Source organism: Scardinius erythrophthalmus (assembly GCF_964197995.2).
Source record: "Scardinius erythrophthalmus genome assembly, chromosome: 4".
Classification (NCBI taxonomy): domain Eukaryota; kingdom Metazoa; phylum Chordata; class Actinopteri; order Cypriniformes; family Leuciscidae; genus Scardinius; species Scardinius erythrophthalmus.
In genome coordinates, this window is record NC_138224.1 from 10,783,574 (window position 1) to 10,806,426 (window position 22,853).

The window sequence follows — 22,853 nt, forward strand, 5'->3', positions numbered from 1 at the left end:
CAAACTAATCCCATTCAAAGATCTACCCACTGCCATGGAAACAGCCGAGGATAACCAGAAGACATTGTGTCAGATAGACGCTCACAATTCACCTCTCATGTCTGGAAAGCCTTCTTTCGTCTTCTCGAAGTATCAGTAAGCTTGTCTTCAGGCTATCACCCCCAGATCAACGTCCAAACCGAATGCAAGATTCAAGAAATTGGACGTTACCTGCGGTCATACTGCCACCATCATCAACATAGCTGGAACTGCTTCCTACTGTGGACCAAGAATGCACAGAATTCTCTTCGTCAGAACACCACAGGACTCACCACTTTCCAGTGCATACTCGGCTACCAACCGCCCCTGTTCCCTGGTAAGGTGAGCCATCCGAGGTTACAGCTGTCAACCATTGGTTTCGAGAGGGTGTGGGACTCAGCTCATGTTCATCTGCAAGGGGCAGTCCGGAGGCACAAGAGCCAGGCCGACTCCAGAAGAGCTGCTACACCCACCTACCATCCAGGACAGAAGGTCTGGCTCTCCACCAGGGACATCCACCCCCGAATGCCCTGTCGTAAGCTGAGTACCAGATTTATTGGCCCATTCACCATTGACCGCCAAATCAATGATGTGACATACTGCCTCATCCTACCTCCAGTCCACAGCACAGAATATCACCCAGTTTTAACATGGAACTGTTAAAACCTTATCATGCCTCTCTTCTCCCTTCATCCACAGGACCTGTTGCTGCCAACGTACATCCTCCTTCTGTCGAAGCAGAAGATAATCAGGTCCACACTGTTCATTCCATCCTTGACTCCCGGCAATGAGGCAACCTCATTGAATAGCTTGTGGACTGGGAGGGGCATGGACCCGAGGAGAGATCATGGGATCCATGTAACGACATCCTAGATCCTACTCTACTCACCGATTTCCATAACGCCCATCCAGAATGTCCAGCAACCGGAGGCAGAGGTCGTCCTCGTCAGCGCATCCGGTCCTCTGGAGCTGCCCGTGGAGGGGTGGAGGGGGGGTTCCGTCACGGAATCAGCCAATACACCCTCAGCACCAGGTCCTTCAGCACCACCCACTCGTTCCCAGTCACTTGAATACTAACCTGTTACACCCTCATCAAGCACCACATATAAGCACCCAGTTCACACACTATCATTGTCCAGTCTCGCCAGTCTCTACACGAATACACTTACCTGACCACTCACCTTCCTATGCCTACCTTCATCGTCCTCTTCCAGAGAATCGTTGCCTTGGACCCACTACCTTCTTCGTGCTTGTCTTCAACCTTGCAAGCAGAAAGACACCGTCAGTTAATGTGACTGTCATTTAAACTGCTTATGCTCATCACTCACCTGTCTGCCGATCTTCCAGATCACCACCAACCTTTTAATAAAGAACTTTATTACTTTTACCTCTGTGTCTCCTCTCCTGTTTCGTGACAGATAGGCATCGTATCCCTATAGGCAGAGGTGGATCAGCTGAGAGTCAGCTGATGTGAGCCTGACTAACATGACCTGCCAGACCTAACGCCACCCTTGATTTTCATTATTTCACAAATACAAATGCCAAAAGTTATACCAAACCTGTGTCTCACTGCCTGAAACTGGTTTGTGACATAGTGGAATTGGTTGATTATGTTCCCAGCAGCTAAGCAAAAAGGCAAGGAAACTTTCAGGACAATTAAAGTATAAGTTCAAACAAGCTGCATTAATGAAGACCTGGTAGGTGAATCAGTATCAGATGAACAGCATGCTGTAGTTTAATAGCAGAAAAGTACACTATTATTGTTGCTCTACTGTGATTATGATCTCAGCAGATTCTTTGGCCCAAAGCTAATTTTAGGCAAGTACACGTTAAATTGATGAATACTTTAAAAAGTAGGTGAAGACTCACACTGATTAAAATAAAAGCTTAAAATGAAAAAAGAAACCAGTGCCAATACAGTTGTGGAGCTCAACGAACATGTAGAACACAGACATGTACTACAATGAAAGCTACTAAGATAGAACCCAGTTAACCTATTAGGTTGTGTCCATACTGAGACACCCTTCTTTTGTAAACACTGATGTTTACATAAGAATCAGACAGTTTCTGAAAGCTAGGACAAGTTTTCCAGCCAAGGTGAGGTTATAGGTACACAAAGAAAGTCCCCCTGTCCTGTAGAAGAGTTAAACAAAGGCTGTATTAGATTACACGTATCACTTGGGTGTAGTTTACTTTTGTGTACACAGCAACAGTTAGGACATGTTAAAGTATAATCTAAAAGTATTTATCTTGTTCAATAATTAAGTATATATATATTTATTTATTTTTGAAATTGTATTCACAAATAATGAATTTTATTTATTTGAACTTCTGGCCATTGCATCAAATTTATGATTTAATTACGTTTGATCTGAAGCCAAGTTTCAGGCTTCAGGCACAGACAAACAACTGTTTCAAAATGGTCAATAATTTTTTTGAGAAAATCTAAAGCAATGTAATAAAAACTAGTCTTAAAGAGCTCAAGAAAAACTCAGCAGAGACATCTTTATCATTCCACACCATTACTTCTAGCTGCTCAACCTACTAGTCATAAGTCCCTAAAAGAAACTGTGGAAGCTCAATTTCTTCATGTTTTGATTCTTTCAAAACATACTGGTTTAAAATTGCCTTAATCCAGTGATAGATGAGTGTCCTGTCTGTCTCTACTGCCTGTCAAAGCAAACCTTAGTAATCAGATTAAAGATCACTAAGTGTGTGAAAAGTTCGGAATAACAGATAAATGCCAAAACAGTCTGTGAGCTATGAAACAGAAACACAGGCATATGGTCCCTGTGAAAGAAAGAAATCCCAGAATACATTGTGTCAAGTTCAGGGGGGAAAATCCAAGACTGTGTACGAGGTAAACAAAGGTAGATTGTAAATGAACTTATTTTTAATAATGAACTGCATTGTTAAAAATAGTTCCGTATAATTAAAGAATTTAATAATTTTATTGAGGGTTGCATAATACATTGATACCAAATTAGCTATTAGATAATATTAGACTTTCTTCAATCTATCGCCATCTGTCAATATTAGACATATAATTTAAATTGTATTTAAATGTACATTTAATTGTGCATGGTCCTTTTCTGCTATTTTTAGTGGTCTGCTGTTAGTCTGCTAATCTCTTTATTTTTAGATGACTTTTGTGGACATTTAACCCTCACTTAAATGTATTCTTTGTTCATACTGCACATTATAACATTGTGATATCTAAATCCATTTGTGCATTTAAAATTAATCATTTTAGTTTTTTAGATTTAGATTTTAGTGTTTTGTTTTAAATTTATTTCAGCAAAATATAATTTTAATATCAGCCATTTACCGGTTATCAGCCATTACAGAAAAAAAAATAGCAGCTTATCAGTATAGTCCAAAATGTTTATATTGTGCATCCCCAATTTCATTAGTTCTTTATATGCCCTAATTGCGTATCGTAAAAAGTCGATAATCCTGCCTAATAAAAAAAATAATAATCATTCTAGCTGTAGGTGTAACAAAAAAAAATCGTATTTTTTACAAATAAATCTATGTTTGTTACTTTACTTGGATAATCGCTACTTGGATAATCGCTTAATTTAGATTTATAGCAAAAACATTTTGAGTTAATATTTACTGCTGGATTTGGCTGATGTAATGAACACTATCCACACGGTGACGACGTACTGCAACACAAATCTAGCAAACTTTCTCATATTTCCATTGTTTTAATTATTCAGAGTAATTTTATTAGACTGTTGTCTACAACAGGTGCGACCGTTGTAGTGTCGCGCCACGCCGCAACAGCTTGAAGCTGTTGATGCTTGAAGCTGGATGCATCGAAGGAAACTTTCCAAATCCATTATTTCTGTTGTTGAAAGCTTTGCAACAGTGTGGATTACCTAAGCCTCAGGTATACAACAGAGAATCCGTTTTCATGCCACATCCAGTGTAACAGAATCATGATTTTAATGATTTCTTGCTTTTGACATGTTGCGATGCCCCTCTCACATCTGTTGTAAACAGGGTGTAACAGTATTATATGTATAACGTTACCTTGCTATTACTTTACATATAAAAAGGTAAACCTTGTGAGATTTCGAGAGTCGAGCCTGACCTTAGACTGGCGAGTAATGCATTATGTGAATTACTGTATTTAATAATTTAAACTAATGAATGTCATACCAATATGTATTCACACGAGTTACCTCTACATTTAATTTTATTGATGCTTTATCATTTGAATATGTTTCTGCTACACAAAAAAACAAATAGTAAGACTGCATACTGTTTCACATCCATACCTGTTGCAATGCATATTCATTTCTTAGACAGTGGACTGTGCCTGCATATAATAATACAATTATTATTATTTTTCTATATGTATTATAGTCACATGCAATTGTATGTTTAATGGTGGGAAGGAGGAGGAAAGGGATGCCTTACCTGTAATCAGATGACTTCTGCATTTTTGTATTTTTTTATTGTAGAAAAAAATAACATCTTTATTTTTTTTTTAAAGGTGCAATAAGTAGTTTTTATGTTTTGCTGGCTCCTGTTCTTCCCAGTGGTCCTTGACTTCATAATTTTTGAAACTCATTCTGTTTGCATTGATGGGTTGCACACGTGATGATCCATACTTTCAATCTGAATTATGCCTATGCTAGACTCCTGTTGTGCCTTTAATATATGGTGTCTAAAATATGGTGGTTTTTGTTATATTCCTTGATTTACTTGTCTGTTCAGCTTAGGTGTTTATGTGCTTATGTGCTCTGACCGCTGAAAAAGTGCCAGATAAATTAAAATTATTTTGAACTTGGTCAAACTGCAAGACACTGCTGGTCAAGTGATCTCAACACAGAGAAATACCACATTTCAGTATTACATGTGGCTCTACATTTGCTTTATTTTTATGTCTGTGGCTCTCCCTTACCTTGTTCTCCAGCTATTTTCCGAAGTTCAAGAATTCCACCTTGAGGGGTTCAAATGCCTGCAAAATATTATAATATTAGCTATATTGTACTGCACAAATTAATAATGCATATTATGAACATAATTATTAATGTATAATTATGAATATCTAAAGGTGCATTTGATTTTTATTTCCTCTAGATGGCACAAAAACTCAACACAACACTTTCCTAAACATCCATGTTTCTGTTTAATTGACAGACTATAGCCCCTTTCATTATGGTACAAACTTTGCCGAAGTCATTGTTCTGAACAAGTATAAACTTTTTATAACATATTAGACTATACAAAACATATTACTTAAGCTAAAGTGAATGTCAATACTGGGGGCCTTTTGCCTCATGCTGATTAGCCTTTTATCCCAAGTGTGAGGTAAAGGCTCCCCTCTATAACCAATACATTTTTATGATTTTTAAACAAAACAAACTACTTTTATGGTTTATTTCCATACACAATATCCATGTGTAATAAAAAGATATAGATTTTCTGCAATCATACACATTTTCCTTATGGTGTACACTACAATATTTCAGGCTAATTCCGGCCCAGTAGAGTCATTTGTTGGTGAATCTGGCTACACTTACTGCAACGTGCTTTTGATTCAATAAAACAAATCCGCTTATGAGAATCATTTGTTCATGAATCGGTCTAGTATCCACCTTATTTTCGAACGCGGAAGTAAACATGGGTCCAATATCCGGTTTTTGTGCGGCACTTCCGTTTCCTCGCTTCCCTGGGCTAAATAACATATCGATCGCGAAGGATTATGCAGAGTTGATAGAAAAATGTTACACATGCCGTAGCAGATGAATACTACAAAGAACTAAAGCCCCGCCTCACTCAGTTAGGGTACCGGACCTGGTTGAAAACACTCATGCATCTAGCTGGCAGAGTGACAAAACTTCACCGGCGCCTTCAGCCCCGCCCTAAACATAGTCGAGCCAACGCTGGACTAATATGGAGGTATTTTGTCATGTCAAATGTATTAATAATGCCATAAGAATGCAACCAAAGCATAGGATGGATAGCAATAAGTAGATGGCTATAAATAGTTGTAAATCATACAAAATAAATGCCATGATCATGCCATTATGCCATGATCACTAGATTTTATACAGGGGTTACTATAATGATTTTGTTTCTCCTTGGAGTTTTTATCATGGTTTTTATTGAGACTTCATAGCCCAGCCACTTTTCTGGTATCGGGTGGTCTTCTATAGGTGCACACGAAATGAAAAGAACAAACATACGGTCGTTTCGATGGTTTCTTCAAATGTAAAGCTTTTAACCACAGGCGAAGGGATTCCTCAGGCCGGCGACACACTGCGTGTCCGTTTTTATTTCGGCTCCCATGTTAACAGGTTAGAACGTGCACACTGCCTGCGTGACACGCGCGTCTCACAGGCGCGGAAAACGCGTGCATGCTATAAATAGAATCGACGCCTATTTTTCACGCGACACGCAAGCGTTTTGGAAGCGTTTCCAGACAAAATAGAATAGGAAAAGATCTTTGTATTTAATTTTACATGAATACATATTAATAAATTACATTTTGATGTTTGAAATTTTAGGTTTTGACAAATGCAGATATAAATGCAATGAAAAAAAATCGATTTTCTAATATTGCACCTGTCAGTACAGAACGAAATATTCTGTAGCCTGTTTTGCCGTCAATACTGCCGACGTTGTCTTTGCTGCTATATATATGTTTAACATTAAAGGCCTTCCACAACTCTCTCCCCATTATGTCGAATATAATCACCAATGAATGAGGATCATATGTCACCTAGCAGTGCCGCGTCAGACACGTTTCTGGTGTGCAAAGACATGTAAAACGCCACGCAACAGAAACGCCACGCAGCCAGTGTGTCTCTGGTCGTAGGGCGCCTGATTAAAATGTCAATGATTTCGATGATTAAAACACTCCTGCTCCAAGTAAACCTTTCTTTTGTATCAGTTTATGACAACCTCTAACTGCACAAACAATCCCGGTCTTCCCCGAAGCCATGACGATGAGTTAGTTGTTAGGAACACTTGTTTAATTAACCGATATGGTGAAAAGTGATCAGCGCGCCAGTTACCGGAAGTCTCGCACAAAATACCGTCAACTGGCTGCGTCCGTATTTCCGAGGTGGATAAAGGTGAATTGCGATGGATGCTGTTCAGAGTAAATAGGAATGCAAGAAGTGCTGCATGGGGTGTAAACTTCAGTATCTCGGTGCTCTTTGGGTGTAGGGATGGTTTCACTCATAAGAAAAAACAAGTAGTAATTCGTTTTTAGAAAAATATAATAATGATAAAAAAAAGTAATTTGTTAGTGAATAGAGGTAAAATATGACAACAAAGGCATGACTAACATCGAGTCACTTACCCTTTTATTTCATAAATGAGGCTAAACACTTCCTCAGAGACGTTCATAAAATCGTACAGTAGGCCTAGCCTATTCCTGAAATCAAGAAACTGCCAAAAAATGTTACAAACTTAGTTTTAAACTAGTAACGTTAGTCTAACAGTCGTCAATATAGAATAAACAATATAGAGTTTTCTAGGCCTCTTCAAAAAAAGCGCGAATTTTCGCCATGTTAAGCCTGGTTCATAGTGAGAGGAAATTGTTGTTGTTTTACAGTTGATTACTGGCTTAGAAATATTACAATTACCCCAAGTCACATTACAAAATAACAATAGTAAAGTTAAGTTTCTTAAGTGATATTTTGAACGTATTCAAGGTGAGTTCACCATGTTGTACTTACCATTGGTTAATGAAGAGATTCAACTTACATCCTCATAAGCTGATAATTTTCTGTGAGGGCTCCTACTTGTATCACGTGGCCGCTGTTGATAGCCTATGTTCACGTCATAATTACTGTAACAATTCTGAACTGTAAAAAAGCATAGAACTTGTAATTATAAAGTGTAAACTCAATTTTCTGATAGCTACGACTTGTATCACGTGACCACTGTACCACCTGACCACTGCAGATTTAAAAAGTGTTCATTATTACAGTAATTACGACATGGCGAAAACACAGTAGGCCTAAGTGTTGCCATATAGCCTACAGCTCAGACAGAGAGACGTTGTGTTGTCATCAGATTATGACATGGCGTGATCAGCATAATTAGTTTGTCCTTGTATTTTCTCCTTGAAATTCATATTTTGATAGTAATATAATTTTGTGTATTAATTTTGTATAGTAATAATTTTGGAATTATTTGATTTATATATATATATATATATATATATATATATATATATATATATATACTTCATTATAGCAATGCATTAGGGATTAGCTACTAGCCAGCCTAAATTGCGGTGTTTGTTTGGGGTTCTTGTTTTATTATTTCTATATTTTTTGTTATGTTCGGTTGGTTTACTAAGCCTGTTCATACTTGTTCACCTCACCCTTTTTTAAGAGTCGTTTTCACATTTTTCCATTATATGTAGCTATATCACTGTAGATCACTCTGTATGCAAGAGCATTTTGCAATTAGATAAATTACTTATTCCTGTCCCTAATTTTTTTTTTTTTTTTTTTTTTTTTTTGCTTGTTTGAATTAATCATACATAATATAATGTGTCTCTATTCATTTATATCATTACAGATTTTATATATTGCAGAATTTAAATGAAAAGTTCAAAGCACCCTGTCACATTAATTCCTAAGATGACAATGGCTTTTTTCATCATATGCATGCATATCAACTTTCCGTGAGCACTCTTTCTTGTTAATAGTCCAGTCCTTACTGAGGAGAAAAGTGTGTATTTGGAAATACCCTCGGCCCCTCCCCAGCTCAGTATCCTTGTTTCAACTAAACCATGGCCTGGTGACACAAAGAGCTTGCTAACTTCAAGACTTATTTTTACACTTCATGATTTTTTTAACCTTAACACCATAGTAGTCCAGACCAACCACAACCAGAAAAAAAATTGTGTCTTCAAAGAATAACCACAGTCATACTTGATAATTCTGAATAATATTTTCCATCCCTGATGTTTGCTGTATGAGGTGTTTAAAAGTGTTGTTCCTACAAATATACAGATATTGTAAGTAAGTTCTGGAAATTTTGGAATCTGAAAATTTAAAATGACTTCTTTAAACTTTATCTGGGTCAGTAATTTATCTAAAGTAATCCCTTATCCTAATTAATTGCCTATTGTTTATAGTGTATGTATATTATACTTTTTAAAAATATATATTGTTTATTTATAGTGTGCATAGCTTTGTATATTGTATATAGTAAAGTTCAATTATATATTGACAATAGGCCTATACCACCCATAAGGCGGCTCAACTAGGCCGTTCATGTGATCCATGAGGCAACACGTGTGAGAGAGCATGTGTGTGGGTGATTGGAGCCTGACTCATCCGTATTTTCCAATCACCTTTTCTTAATGTGACCTTCTCACCTATGGAACAGAAATGATTATTGGATTATACCATTCTGGTTAGGGACAGTCCTTAGCATCAGTGTGTTTTTTTCACTCTGTGAATGGACAAATGGCACTCATCCTCTATATTTGTGTTACTTTAAAGGCCAGTGACTTATAACTGAACCCTCACTAACGTTGTATTCAGAGCATTGAACAGTATTCTGCATGAATATTCATTTTGTGAGTGTTTCTGTTTGCTCTTCACTCCTACATGTTTACAACCACGCAGTGTGCAAAGCAACTGAGCATGCACAGGAAATGTAACACGTTCTGAAATGACAACTCAAAGCAAAAAATTGCTTCTACCATTTTCTATATGCAAATGAGGTACTGAAAGGGCTAAGATATAGGTTGAATTTAAGCTTACCAATGCACAAACATCTACAAGGGAGCACAATGAATCCAGAGAATATGGTGTTTAACATATTGTTGGATTGTGGATTGCAGCTTGGCCAAAGTCAGTTGTAACTAATGGTATAACAATGCAAGATGTTTCGTAGTTTGATGTTGTTCCTGTTTTAAAAAGACACCATGTTGGCCAATTATAGCCAACTGAAGGTTCTTCTTAGTATTAGCCAGTTGCTAGGCCCTAAAAACTCTCCACAACACTTTAGCAACAGCCTAGCAGTGCCCTATCAACCATCCAGAACATCCTAAATTGTTTAGGAACAACCTAGCAACAAATCAATGAATCTTATCTTGATCACAAGTATCACTGACAATATTTTGTGGTTTAGTGCACCTGCTACAAGCCTGACACATGTATCTACAGTCAAATTACTCTGCAAGAGGATGTGTCAGCTCCTTTTTGTCTGTTTTGGTTTCATGATATGCATCAATATAATTTTCTATTTGAGTTTCTGATCTTTATCTCCAAACCACTTTGTACCTTGCTTTCGAAACGACTCTTGCGTGTGCATGTTGGTGAGAGTCTAATTGTTTTGAATGAGTTGTGTTTCAATGTCCAGATTAAACTTTTATGGTATACGTCCAAATTGTGAAAAGTACACAGTCACCTTGAATCCATTGGGGGTACCGGGGTCAACATCAGTGACATTTCAATTAAATTTATCTATGGATGTGTTGCAAGACTGTTAGGTGTTTTACTTGATGAGAATTTTACACTTGACCTTAGAAACTTGTTTTGTGTTTTGAAAAAAGAATTTCTTCTTAGCATGTCTCAATGCACATATAGCACGAGGGCCTTGTTTGATGGAAGCCCATGTGTGACAGCGGAACCTTTAGAAATCCTACAACCTACACAATGTGCCAGTTCCTGAACATTCTCCCCGAAACTTTAAGCAGCGGTGAATTTCAATGATAGGTGGGTGAATTTCGATTTCGGAGGGTAATGCGGTGAGGAGAACTGTATGACTTCAAAGGTTTGCGATCTGGTTAACTTAAGTCATGACTTTTTGTTCTGACCTGATCAATTCTTTGTCATCTTCCTGATTTCATTACTACACTGTAAAACCCAACAAGTTAACTCAACTCAAACCGATTGAGGAAACTGATTGCGGCAAACCATTTAAGTTTAAAAATAAATACAAATGAGTATTGTGAACTTATATATATTGAGTCATCAATATATATAAGTTCACAATACTCATATGTATTTATTTCAGTTTATTTCAATCAATTTCCTCAATCGGTTTGAGTTGAGTTAACTTGTTGGGTTTTACAGTGTATATACTAGCTGTATGCCATTTAAGCATCGATCTGACATTTTGTGTTTATAGCACATTTTTTCATATATGTATACAACTGCATTAAAATTGCAAAACAATATAATTTTGACAATATGTTGCATATATATATATATATATATATATATATATATATGCCAAATAATTTGTAGTTATTTTTCTTCCACCTCAATGCTGATTCCACGTAATTCTCAGTGGTTCAGGGAAAAAGCCTCTAAAAGCTGATGTCATTAACGTGTGTGTGTAGAGCAGAGGTGCTCATGGTGCATTTTGGATGCAAAGCAGAGCGAAACGAAAGTGCTGACGAACACCCACTCATATTTGCACACATATAAATAGATATACTTTTATTTTCAACCCGAATGCCTAATGACATATAAGTATGCTGGGCTGTTTCAAACGGCTCATGATCAGGTAACATAAATATTTAATTTTCACAGGAATTGCAAAAGTGAAAGGAGATCCAACAATTATAATGAAATAGTAACACAGACTCACTGTCATGTTTTATTTCATTTCTTTTAATTTGTCGACTTCAAGAAGCCAGCCAGCAAGGGATGTGTTCCTGTGAAAAGCACCTTAATTGATTCTCACCAAATTTTTCAGACTGTCACTGTGCGTCTTACCCAGGCTCTACCTCACTCTATTTGTGTTGTGCACCACCCTTCAGTAGAAGGATGAGTCTGTGGTCTGCTCTGCTCTACTTATCGTAAGCTTCATAAGCTCTCGCTTACCAGAAGTGACGGGACACGGGGGGTTTCTCAGTGACATCACTTCATGCGACGAGGCAGAGCGTCCAGACAGGGCTGTTGCAACCATGCATGCATGAAGTAGAGAAACAATCACAAGTGTTTAATCATCCTTTTAGTCCTAGAAGATGATCAAAGATTTATTGATCTTTCATTTAGTCATTACTTTCTTTATTTTATTCACAATCATGCTTTCCTCGCCCTGTCACAGTTTCCGTTGTGGGCGCTGCTGTGTCTTGTGTGTCTGGCTGTTTTTCAGCATGATTCAGATGAGATATCATCAAGATCTAAGAGGCTGTTGGCACCCTATAAGTCACTGTTGTTTTAAAGCTTAGCAGCAATGATATCCTGCCTGGTCATAGTGTGCAGTTTCACTTTTAATCTAATGCTTTTACTAATTTCCTTTTTTTTTTTTTATTAAGAAAGACAACATGAGCAAGCAAAACATTAAAATAATTTAATTAACTTGAACAAGCACATCACTACTGGAGCATTTGTTTGACTGAAAATAATCAAACCTTCTAAATATAATGTATTCCAGTGATTCATAATTGTGACCCTGGATCACAAAACCAGTCACAAGTCGCACGGGTATATTTGTGGCAATAGCCAACAATACATTGTATGGGTCAAAATTATCGATTTTTCTTTTATGCCAAAATTCATTAGGATATTAAATAAAGATCAGGTTCCATGAAGATATTTTGAAAATTTCCTACTGTAAATATATAAAACATTTATTTTTGTGAGTGAATGCAGCACAATCGTGAACATAAATGGACAACTTTAAAGGAGATTTTCTCAATGTTTCGATTTTTTTGCACCCTCAGATTCCAAATATTCAAATAGTTGTATCTCAGCCAAATATTGTCCTATCATAACAAACCATACATCAATGGAAAGCGTATTTGTTCAGCTTTCAGATTATGTATACATCTCAATTTAAATAAATTTACCCATGTGACTGGTTTTGTGGTCCAGGGTCACAATTGGCGATGATTCAGAAAGGAGGGGGAAACAATGCATACTAAAAATTATAAAATGTAACAATCATGCTTATTTAGAACAGCAAAATACATATACGTCCTTATAGGGAGGCAAAAAGGAAAATATCTTTTGTTGTGCAACTCTATGGTGAATGTGATTGTACCTGTTCCTGGATCAAAATCTTTGTTGATCCTGGAACAACATTCCAATTAACCAATCAGATTTGAGGGTCAAATTTACAGTTTATGTCAAGTTTATGTTTAAAACTATTAATGGTATATATAATTATTATATATGGTATTGTGATGTTACAGTTTTTCTCACTTTTTTTCTTTCAAAACAATAAGTTCAGATCTCTGAACAGTTTGTTTCTTGTTCACATCAGATTTGAATTTCATATTGATTTAAAGGGATGGTTCGGAGTAAAATCAACCGGGTCCTTTGCACCATGAGCTTATTTAGAGATATCAGCCGAATGGCTTAGTGCAGGCGCTAATGGAACCTAGGATTTATCTTGTAAATTACCCCACTAATAATGCCCAGAATGGTACCAAACTTCTACAGTAGTACAAATATGTCCTGTACTCATAAAACGAGGCATTGGGAAAAGTACATCAGGAGTTTATTTAAATCACACTTGCCTGATGGCTAATGCTACCGCTAACCCGGTCGTCGAGGTCACATCAGCGACTTGGGAAAAGCACGTAAAAGTCCTGGCAGAAAGCGATGCATAAGAATGTAGTGTAACGACGCCCAGTTGCAGGAATGCATTAATGTTTTGTTGGTAGTACCAGTTTACAACAATTATTAGTTAACACTAATAGTTAACATTAGTTAACACTTCAGAAAAAATGTTGGATATACTGGCATATATTCTGGGATACACATACTGGGATATATTCTGCCAGGACTTTTACATGCTTTTCCCAAGTTACTGAAGTGACCTCGACGACCGGGTTAGCGGTAGCATTAGCCATCAGGCAAGTGTTATTTAAATAAACTCCTAATGTACTTACCTGTTTGTACTACTGTAGAAGTTTGGTACCATTCTGGGCATTATTAGTGGGGTAATTTACGAGATACATCCTTGGATCCATTAGCGGGGGGGGGGGGGGGGGGGGGGGTTGGGGCGTGCGGGGTGTTTGGCTCGAGGTCATGGTGCAAAGGACCATAGGTTGATTTTACTCCGAACCATCCCTTTAAGCAAATAGCATGTGTTTTGGCACATGCATGCAAAAGAGTAAGTACAATTTTCTACAATTTGCACAATAATACACATAGCTTGTTGATCAAAACTGATGAGTTGATTCTCAGTGAAACTGTAAAACTCTGCACAACTTCTAAACATTCTTCCATCGTGTGAGCATTCGAATGCAAAATGATCCAATCAATTATCAAAATCTGTTGGACATGCAAATATATTCCATAAATATACCTTTGACATGGAATGTTTGTAATGTCTGCTAAATTGGCAAATTGCCTGCCATTGAAATAGGAATAACAATCTTACCAATCAAATTCACAGTTGCTTGTCATGGAAGAGCAATACAATATGCAAGAATGTGTGGTTTTAGGGGAAGACATAATAGAATATGTAAAAATGAACAAGCAACTGAATTTTCAGTTTACATGTAACTTGATTGGGAAGATTATGATTCCTATTTCATTAGGCCATTTTGCATTTCTGTAAAAATAAATGTGCTAAAAATGTTTGGGCCCACTTTAGGTGTCTTTAACTAGACTACTATGTACTGACATTTACTGTAAATTAACCATTTTAAACAATGCACTTATAATGTACATACGTTTTTACATTGTACTTACATTTATAAAATACCTGCATGTAATTACAGCTGTATTTAAATGAATTTGAATGACATTTGAATTGACCCTTCCCTGACCCCTGAAACCACCCATAAACCTACCCATACCACTAAACCTGTATCTAACCATACCTGCATCCCACCTCAATAGCAGCACAAGCACTTTATTGACCATTCCTTGTAAATTTTTAACTACTGCTGAAATATGTATCTAATAAGCTCAGTGATACACAAAAGCATTCATTTAGACAAAACTGTCGTTTTTGTATTTCACATGCAATTTGTATATAAAAAATATTTCCATCGGTTGCACTTTATTTTACAGTATGTATACTTACAGTGTACCTAAAGTACTGGTTAATATAAGGTAACTACATAGGTTAAGGTTTGGTTTAGGGGTAGGTTCAGAGTTAATACCTAGTTATTACCAAGTTATTGTAACAACTATAATATGCACATATATGTACACAGGGAACAGGACTGTAAAATAACGTGCTACCAAAACATCCAAACATTTTAACCAGTGTGGCTTACACAAAGACAAAAACACTTTTTATTTTGGTGGTATTGGCCAATTTACTGACACAATACGTTTTGAAGCATGGATTAAATGGTTTGGGTGAGTAACTACATTTTGCAGACATGCAATAGAGTTCAAGCAAACAGTTAAGCTTACAGCTTAGAGAATGTTAAGAATATTTTAAAAAATGTGCAAAAGCGATTGAGAAAACTTGAGAAAAAAAAATTGAGATGCCAACATGAAAAGGGTTGCATGACATGCCCTCATTCTAAAAAAAAAAAAACATTTATTACAAAATTACACAAAATTAGCTTATGTCATAGACTACATTAAATATGGGTTATGCGTTTAACATTTTGTTAAAGAACCACTATCGGACCATCACTAAGTGTGTCACACACTAATGAGTGTCACATACACGGTTTGCTTTTAACTTGCATGAGTTTTGTGCATGCATGCCATCAGCAGGTGCATGAGTGCCAAATGCACAGGAGACAAATTGCAGTTCTGTTAGAGCTTATAGTTGAAAGAAAGAAGGAAATTAGATAGATAGACATACAAACACACTTAAGCATATTCATGGACATAGATGTTGGAAAGGTTTTACTGAGCAGACAAATGAATAGAAAACAAGGAAAACATTTATCTTGTGTTTTCATTAACAAAAATATCTATACTTGGTAAGAAGCACTGATAAGAATGTAAATGTGTACCTTGAAATGCAATGTAAGTCGCTTTGGATAAAAGTGTCTGCCAAATGCATAAATGTAAATGAAAATTTCTCACCTGCGTTTACTGCAGTACACTCAATCTTTCACCGAAAGTACGTAAGCAATATGCATATAATGTTTAAATACTCATTACTTAAAAAAAAGCAAAAAAGATATTTGCACTGAAAGCATTAACAACTAAATTTCCATTTTAGAAACAAAAGGTCAGAAAAATGTGGTCTCATTTAGAAGAGATAGCTTGTTATTCAGTCCCTGCTTAAACTGTCACGTCTTAAAGTGATTGGGCAGAGATGTTACATAACACATTGTTGGCTGCAATTCATTGAACGCTATGCCTCTCCATATCATTCATAGTTTTCCGGAAGCCTTTTCCCCGTATGTAGAGATGGAGGGTTTTCAGCTCATCCATGACCCTCTCCTGGATATGCACATCACTGAGCTGTAAGTTGTGAAGATAGAGTTTATAACACACACACACACACACGGACAAGTTTAATCAGTCTTTCAATAGTTCAGTACTTACCCTTTCATTGGCATTCTTCAGTTTTTGTAGCTGTAAGATAGCAAGCTGTTTTGGTTTCATTTTTATCTCCGGAATCTGGATAGAAGAAGAAGTTTAAATTTCTTCTGAGTAAAATTGGCCATTATTAACTCATTATTATATTAAATAATATATATTTATTTATTTAAAATATGTACAAGAATATTTACCTTTATGGAGGAAGTTGCAGCCTTTTCATTTAGCTTATTACATTTGATCTGAAACAAGGAAGAGGGAGTAAAGAATTAAGTCAGTTGTTCAGTGTGGCCTAAGTGAATACCCTAAGCTTAAGAAATGGACTTTGTTTAGAAGCTAAATCAACATATTGGTTCATAATGAGGTAAAATGCTATATTGCTAACCCTGATGGCCAGCATGAGGCAAGAATGAACGTCAAAGCTGGTGAAGTTCTGCTAGTTAACTGCTGTTACCCATTACCCATTTTTTTTTTCCAGCTTTATATTTTCCCTTTAAGATATAGCTACAGTATGTGATATAATCACTCAAAGGCACAGTGATGTAACATGACATGGTTTAATATCTATTCTGAAAATAGAATGTGCTGACCTTATAAACACAGCTTCTGAGTTGATCCAAAATGTGTATAAGCTCACGATGGTAGTCAATGCCATCTTTGAGATGGACAGATGACGTCTTCTCTGTCTCAACGAGAACCTTTTGAAATAGGTCGATGATTTCCAGCAGGACACAGCTGTGAAGATTTTTCTGATGAATGAAAAAGATACAGCTCAGTTCACATGAAATGTGTGAAACCGGATGCCACCAGAATTGAAGATGGCATGATAGTATACAGATAAAAGTTTCCAAGTATTGGAATTAAGTCATATATTGTGAAGCTAAAAGACTGAAATATGTGACACATGACATAAAAATCTGTTTTTTATAGGTTTATCAAGATTGTTGCTAAAATTCGTGGGGCCTGGGACAACATTTGTATGGGTTGGGCTTCTTTTATGGGTTAAGGCCCAATTGTGTATCATATAGGACCTGATTGAGCCACCTCATAACACGGCCCCAGATTGATTTCATTACATTCATATTACTTTTGTAATGATTTTTTCATACAGTAACTGGATTTATGCACCACTGAATATGAGAGTATGATATACGATAACTTATAATATGCCTCTTACCGTTTTCCGTATTTTGTCAAAGGATTTGTGCATCAGGAGGATCTTCTCACCTTCTGCAGCTACCTAAGAGGATCATTCAAACCATTATATATTGAAAGATTCAAAGGCTCCAGGGCATTTTCCAAAAAATGTGCTAGTAAACTGATTCTTCACATGAACACCTGACTTTTCTTATCTAGTTGCAGCCCTTTGTTGTCACGCAAGATTATTTCCATGGCCATATCATTCTCGTTTTGTACTGATTTTGTTGAAGTTGAAGTTATTTGGCAATTTGAGTTCTAACACAATACTTATAGTAGGATCAGAGTACTCACCACCTCTTTGCTGACATGCTCGGCTATTTTCTCCACCATGTTCAGATCAAAACAAGGTCCCTCTTTGATGCAGTTTTCATTTTGGAATACCATCGTGCATTCGTGCATCGGAATGCCAAGAATTAGGATCAGAACAAAATATTGCAAAGCACTAGCCATATTCTGTCCCTAAATGACTAAATGAATGTTTCTGAATGGAGGTCCTGTTGATACACCTGTCTCATTCTGTTGTTCCTTCTTTTGCCTTCGCTCTGGTCCTCACCTTTGTATTTATTCTAGTTTCCTGGTGACGTCAACATTGTCCTTTCCTGCTTTTCTACCTTACCCGTTCAGATCAAACGATGATGTCAGACTGCCGAACCGAAATGTAATCCATGTTGGGTTATGTATCCAGTCTGGGCTTAAATTGTCACTGCAGAATGCAAGGTTTTCTGACAGCTTCATGATTTTCGAGGGAGCTTAAATAAAAGAAAGTCACCACAAAATTGTAATACAACTCTATAACGAGGTCATGACATTTCATGCGGCTCGAGAATGTCCCAGATTCTAAATCTCTACGCAAACCACAGTCTTGGTCAAGAAAAGTTCATTGGCAACATAAATGGCACCATGATAATGATACTTACATAAAAGACAATTAGAAATAATTTAATATTGAATTTGCATGTTTGAGATGCTAAGGCTAGGCTAAAAATCGCTCTGAACAGAAATGGAACGAGATGACTGATCATCTGATAAGGAGATAAGGGGTCACTAACGGAAACTTAGGGGGAATTGAAATCTAGGCCACTTTCCAACATCTCATCTCAATCTTTTTTGTTTTTGAGGTCAAACGAGGCTTCGGTTATTACTTTGTCATGTAATTACTTGATTTTATTTAAACAGACTTACTCTTGTTGTTATACGATGGTTCAGTTGAATCTGTCTTGGAATCTGTCTCACAACCAACAATTTTGCCACTAATAAAGTTTAAAAAAAGTTAGTGTACTTTAAAGTTAGTGTAGTTAAACCCAAAGCTTGAGATGAAATATGAGATGTGACATCAAGGTAAACATCACGTGAAATAGAGATAAACATTATTTATCTCTATTTAGGGATAAAAATTGCTAGCTATGAAATTAGCCTTGGCAAGACAAAGACGTCAGCTATTTAATTAAAAAAATCAGCAACATTTCCACTACGTAAATTTAATAAACACAATACATCATTTGAAATGTTTTCGCAAATTCTATTATAATGGAAATGTTTCAGAAAAATTATTGAATTCTCCAGTGATGCAAGTAGGTCAACTTGTTAGTGGACACATTAAATAAATATTATTTTATGTATTTAAGTCTTATTTCTTCAGTTAACACAGCAAATTCCAACTAAACTTTCAATTATGTCTACTTGCCCTTAAAAATGAATTTCCAAAAAGCAACACACTAAAATGTGGTGTGCAATCCCCACACCCAAGGAATTTCCAACTTCTGTTGTCATGCACTCAGCATATATTAAATGAGAGAAGACAAAGGAATATAGGGTTAGGGTTGGGGAGGGGAGGGGAGGGGAGGGGAGGGGAAGGGGGGATTTCCAGAGAAATTGTGTTTGTCTTATCCTCACTTCATCAGCGTTTACCCTGTTTCTTTGAAATGTAGGTAGATGTAAACAGGAAGCAGTTTCAGCTGCTTAAAAATGAAAGGAATCTCAACTTCTCCTTTATACTGGGCCATTTAAAAATGTAAACATACATCATAAATCAAGGCTCACTGGGTTAAGTTACATCCCAGCCATAAACCATGATTTGCTGTTTATATATATATAATTTTTATTTTTATTCATTTGATTGGACAAAAATCTGAGTAGTGCAGGATGAGTCATCAATATTGTTTGGTCAGTTTCTGCAAGAGAAAGACTGTAAATTTGAAACATATTTATCAATCTTTATATATAATATAGATATATGACCTCAGAGTTAACACACATGGACTGAAAGCCACAAAAGCCTTCTTTACAGGATCATATTTCTATTTTTTCCTGTCAAATGACTGTGACGAGCAGGACGAGGACGAGGGCCGTGGGAGAACGGCACGAGGCCGGTGGCGTGGCCTCCTTCTTCCCATAACAACATACCTTGCTCCAATGACTTTAACATGCTGCAGACACTATGGATTAATATAATACACAAGGGTTGCACATGTTTGCCTTCATGGTGCTAAAATATAAAGGTATCGCATGGCTTCAGTGCTATACGGCAACAGGCAACATTTTTTACGAGTCAGATTATAGGTTTATGTTGACACCCCAGTTAGAAACTCTACTTCTAACACATTACTTCACACTACTTTATAAAACAACACTGTGACAACTTTGCAAATGTATTAAACAAGAAAACAGCCTCAAGTATTTTGTGGTCTATGTGACAAACTTTGCACATCTGCATTTTTTGCCATTCTTTTCCTGTCAGGTTGGATGGGGACCATTGGTGGACAGACATTTTCAAGTTTCTCCAGAGCTGTTTGATTGGGTTCAAGTCCGGGCTCAAGGACATTCACAGAGTTGTCCATAAGCCACTCAGTTTTTTTACTCTTAGGGTCATTCTCCTGTTGGAAGTTGAACCTATTAAGACTATCTCTATATTTTGCTGCATTGAGCTTTCCTTCTACTATGATGAGTCCCCCAGTCCATGTCGCTGAAAAACACCCCCAGAGCATGATGCTGCTACCACCACACTTTAATGTTGGGAGGGTATTGTGCAGGTGAAAATCAGTGCTTGGTTTTCTCCATGATGCTTGGAACTGAGGTTCATCAGACCAGAGAATCTTGTTTCTCACAGTCTGAGAGAGTCCTTTAGGTGCTTTTTTTTTTTTTTTTTTTTTTGCAAATTCCAAGTGGGTTTTTGTGTGTCTTCACTGAGGAGAGGCTTGAGTCTGGTCACTCTGCCATAAAGCCTGGATCGGTGGAGTTTTGCAGTGATGTTTGTCCTTCTGTAAGTTTGTCCCATCTCCATATATGATCATGGAGCTCAACTAGAGTAACAATCAGCTTCTTGATTCTCTAACCAAGGTCTTCTCCATTGATTGCTCAGTTTGGCCAGGAGGCCCACTCTAGGAAGAGTCCTGGTTGTTCCAAACTTCTTCCATTAAGGATTATGGAGGGTACTTGCTTCCGTGAACCTTCAATGCAGCATTTTTTTTTTCATAGTCTTTCCTAGTTCTGTGTCTTGACAATCCTGTCTATGAGCTCTACATGCAGTTATTTTGACTTCATGGATTGGTTTTTGCTCTGATATGCATATTCAGCTGTTAAAGATAAAGAAGAAGCTATTAGACCTTTTATTGAGCGGTATGTACTTTTCTAAATCATACCTATTCAATTGAATTTTCCACAGGTTAAATTGAAGTGTAGGAACTTCTCAAAGTTGATCCAAGCAAAATTGGCCTAAGCTAAACTTCAAGTGTCCCAGAAAAGGGTTCCAATACTTATACAATGTATTCATTTCAGTTTTTTATTTTTAATGCATTTGCAAAGTTAACTCAATATAAAGCAGTTTAGCATAAGACTGCAACACAACAAAATCTGTGGGAAAAAAATTAAGGGGTATGAATTTTTTAATCAACATCCCAGAATAGCATTTTTTAAAGGTATTTAAAACACATATATACATATATACAACTCATACGTAAGTTTCTAGATTTATGCTGACGGGTTCTATTTCAAAAGCAACTTTTGAAATAGAACCCGTCAGCATAAACCTCGAAATTTTCCCTGTTGCTCAGACATTTTGGAAAGTCTGTTACCGTATAGCACTGTGGGGAAGCTATGCAACACCTTTATATTTAAGCACCATGCAAACAATCATATATATTGCTGCAATACAGATGCATGCAAATGGGTGTGTTATAATATTTGTGTAGTAATATTTGTCTATTACTTTAAAAAGGAAATGAAAATGACATTGTATAATATTTAGTAGTGCATTTTGTTTTGTGCATCTGTGAGAACCTTTGATACTGTTAACCTCATTAAAGTGAAATAAACTGGCTGGACCGCAGACAGTGCTGTCTGCAGCATTTTTCGAAACTGTGGTGAGAGCTGGCATGTGTTGAAATGGGTAGTTTCATGACTCTTAAAGCAAAAGGCAAACCATTTTTTTTAGCATGCTTAGATCCATGAGGTTTTCTGTGCAAAGTGCAAATGACATCTCTTGACAGCAGTAAATCATGGATGCTGTTCAAGAGTGAGTATGACTATCTACTCTCATTCTGCTGGTTTGTGGTTAATGCATCACCAACAGTTAAAAACCCTTTACTGAGAAATAACACTTGCATCATCATTTCTTCTATAGTGAAAGATGGTCCACAGTGTAAGGTGCATGGTATCATCACCCAGCATTTAAGCTTAAAGGGATAGTTCACCCAAAAATGAAAATTCTGTCAGTAATTACTCACCCTCATGTTGTTTCAACCCCGTAAGACCTTCGTTCATCTTCGGAACACAAATTAAGATATTTTTGATGAAATCTGAGAGTTGTCTCACTCCTCCATAGGCTTCTAAGGGGCTGAAACTTGCTGGCCCAGAAAATGTATTAAAGACATCGTTAATATAGTCCAAATGACTCCAGTGGCTCAATCTTAAGTTTATAAAGCGACGAGAATACTTTTTGTGCGCAAAAACAAACAAAAATAACGACTTTATTCCACTTTTTATTTCCTTCTCTCTGGGCCTCGGGTCTTTTCAAGTAGTGTTTAAGCATAGCGCGTCTGTGTTGCACGTCACCACGTAGGCTCACTATTGGCCACCGCTGAACGAAGGTCTTATGGGGTTGAAACAATATGAGGGTGAGTAATTATTGACAGACTTTTCATTTTTGGGTGAACTATCCCTTTAAATAGCATAACTGGTCAACTAGCTTCCAAAAAAAAGACCATGCTGGTTGACCAGCTT

The 22,853-nt window shown here is 36.8% G+C and overlaps 1 protein-coding gene across 1 annotated transcript; it reads right to left on the bottom strand.

Moving 5' to 3' along the window:
• Positions 1-1,018: 1,018 nt before the first annotated feature.
• LOC308689074 (uncharacterized protein) lies at positions 1,019-18,020 on the bottom strand (the record flags this gene model as incomplete). The annotated part of the gene is made up of 9 exons (XM_081362627.1): positions 1,019-1,096; positions 1,214-1,279; positions 1,347-1,451; positions 16,248-16,358; positions 16,443-16,517; positions 16,631-16,678; positions 17,027-17,185; positions 17,614-17,676; positions 17,928-18,020. 9 exons carry the CDS (start codon positions 18,018-18,020, stop codon positions 1,019-1,021), a joined length of 798 nt encoding a protein of 265 aa, XP_081218753.1.
• Between the last annotated feature and the right edge of the window lie 4,833 nt (positions 18,021-22,853).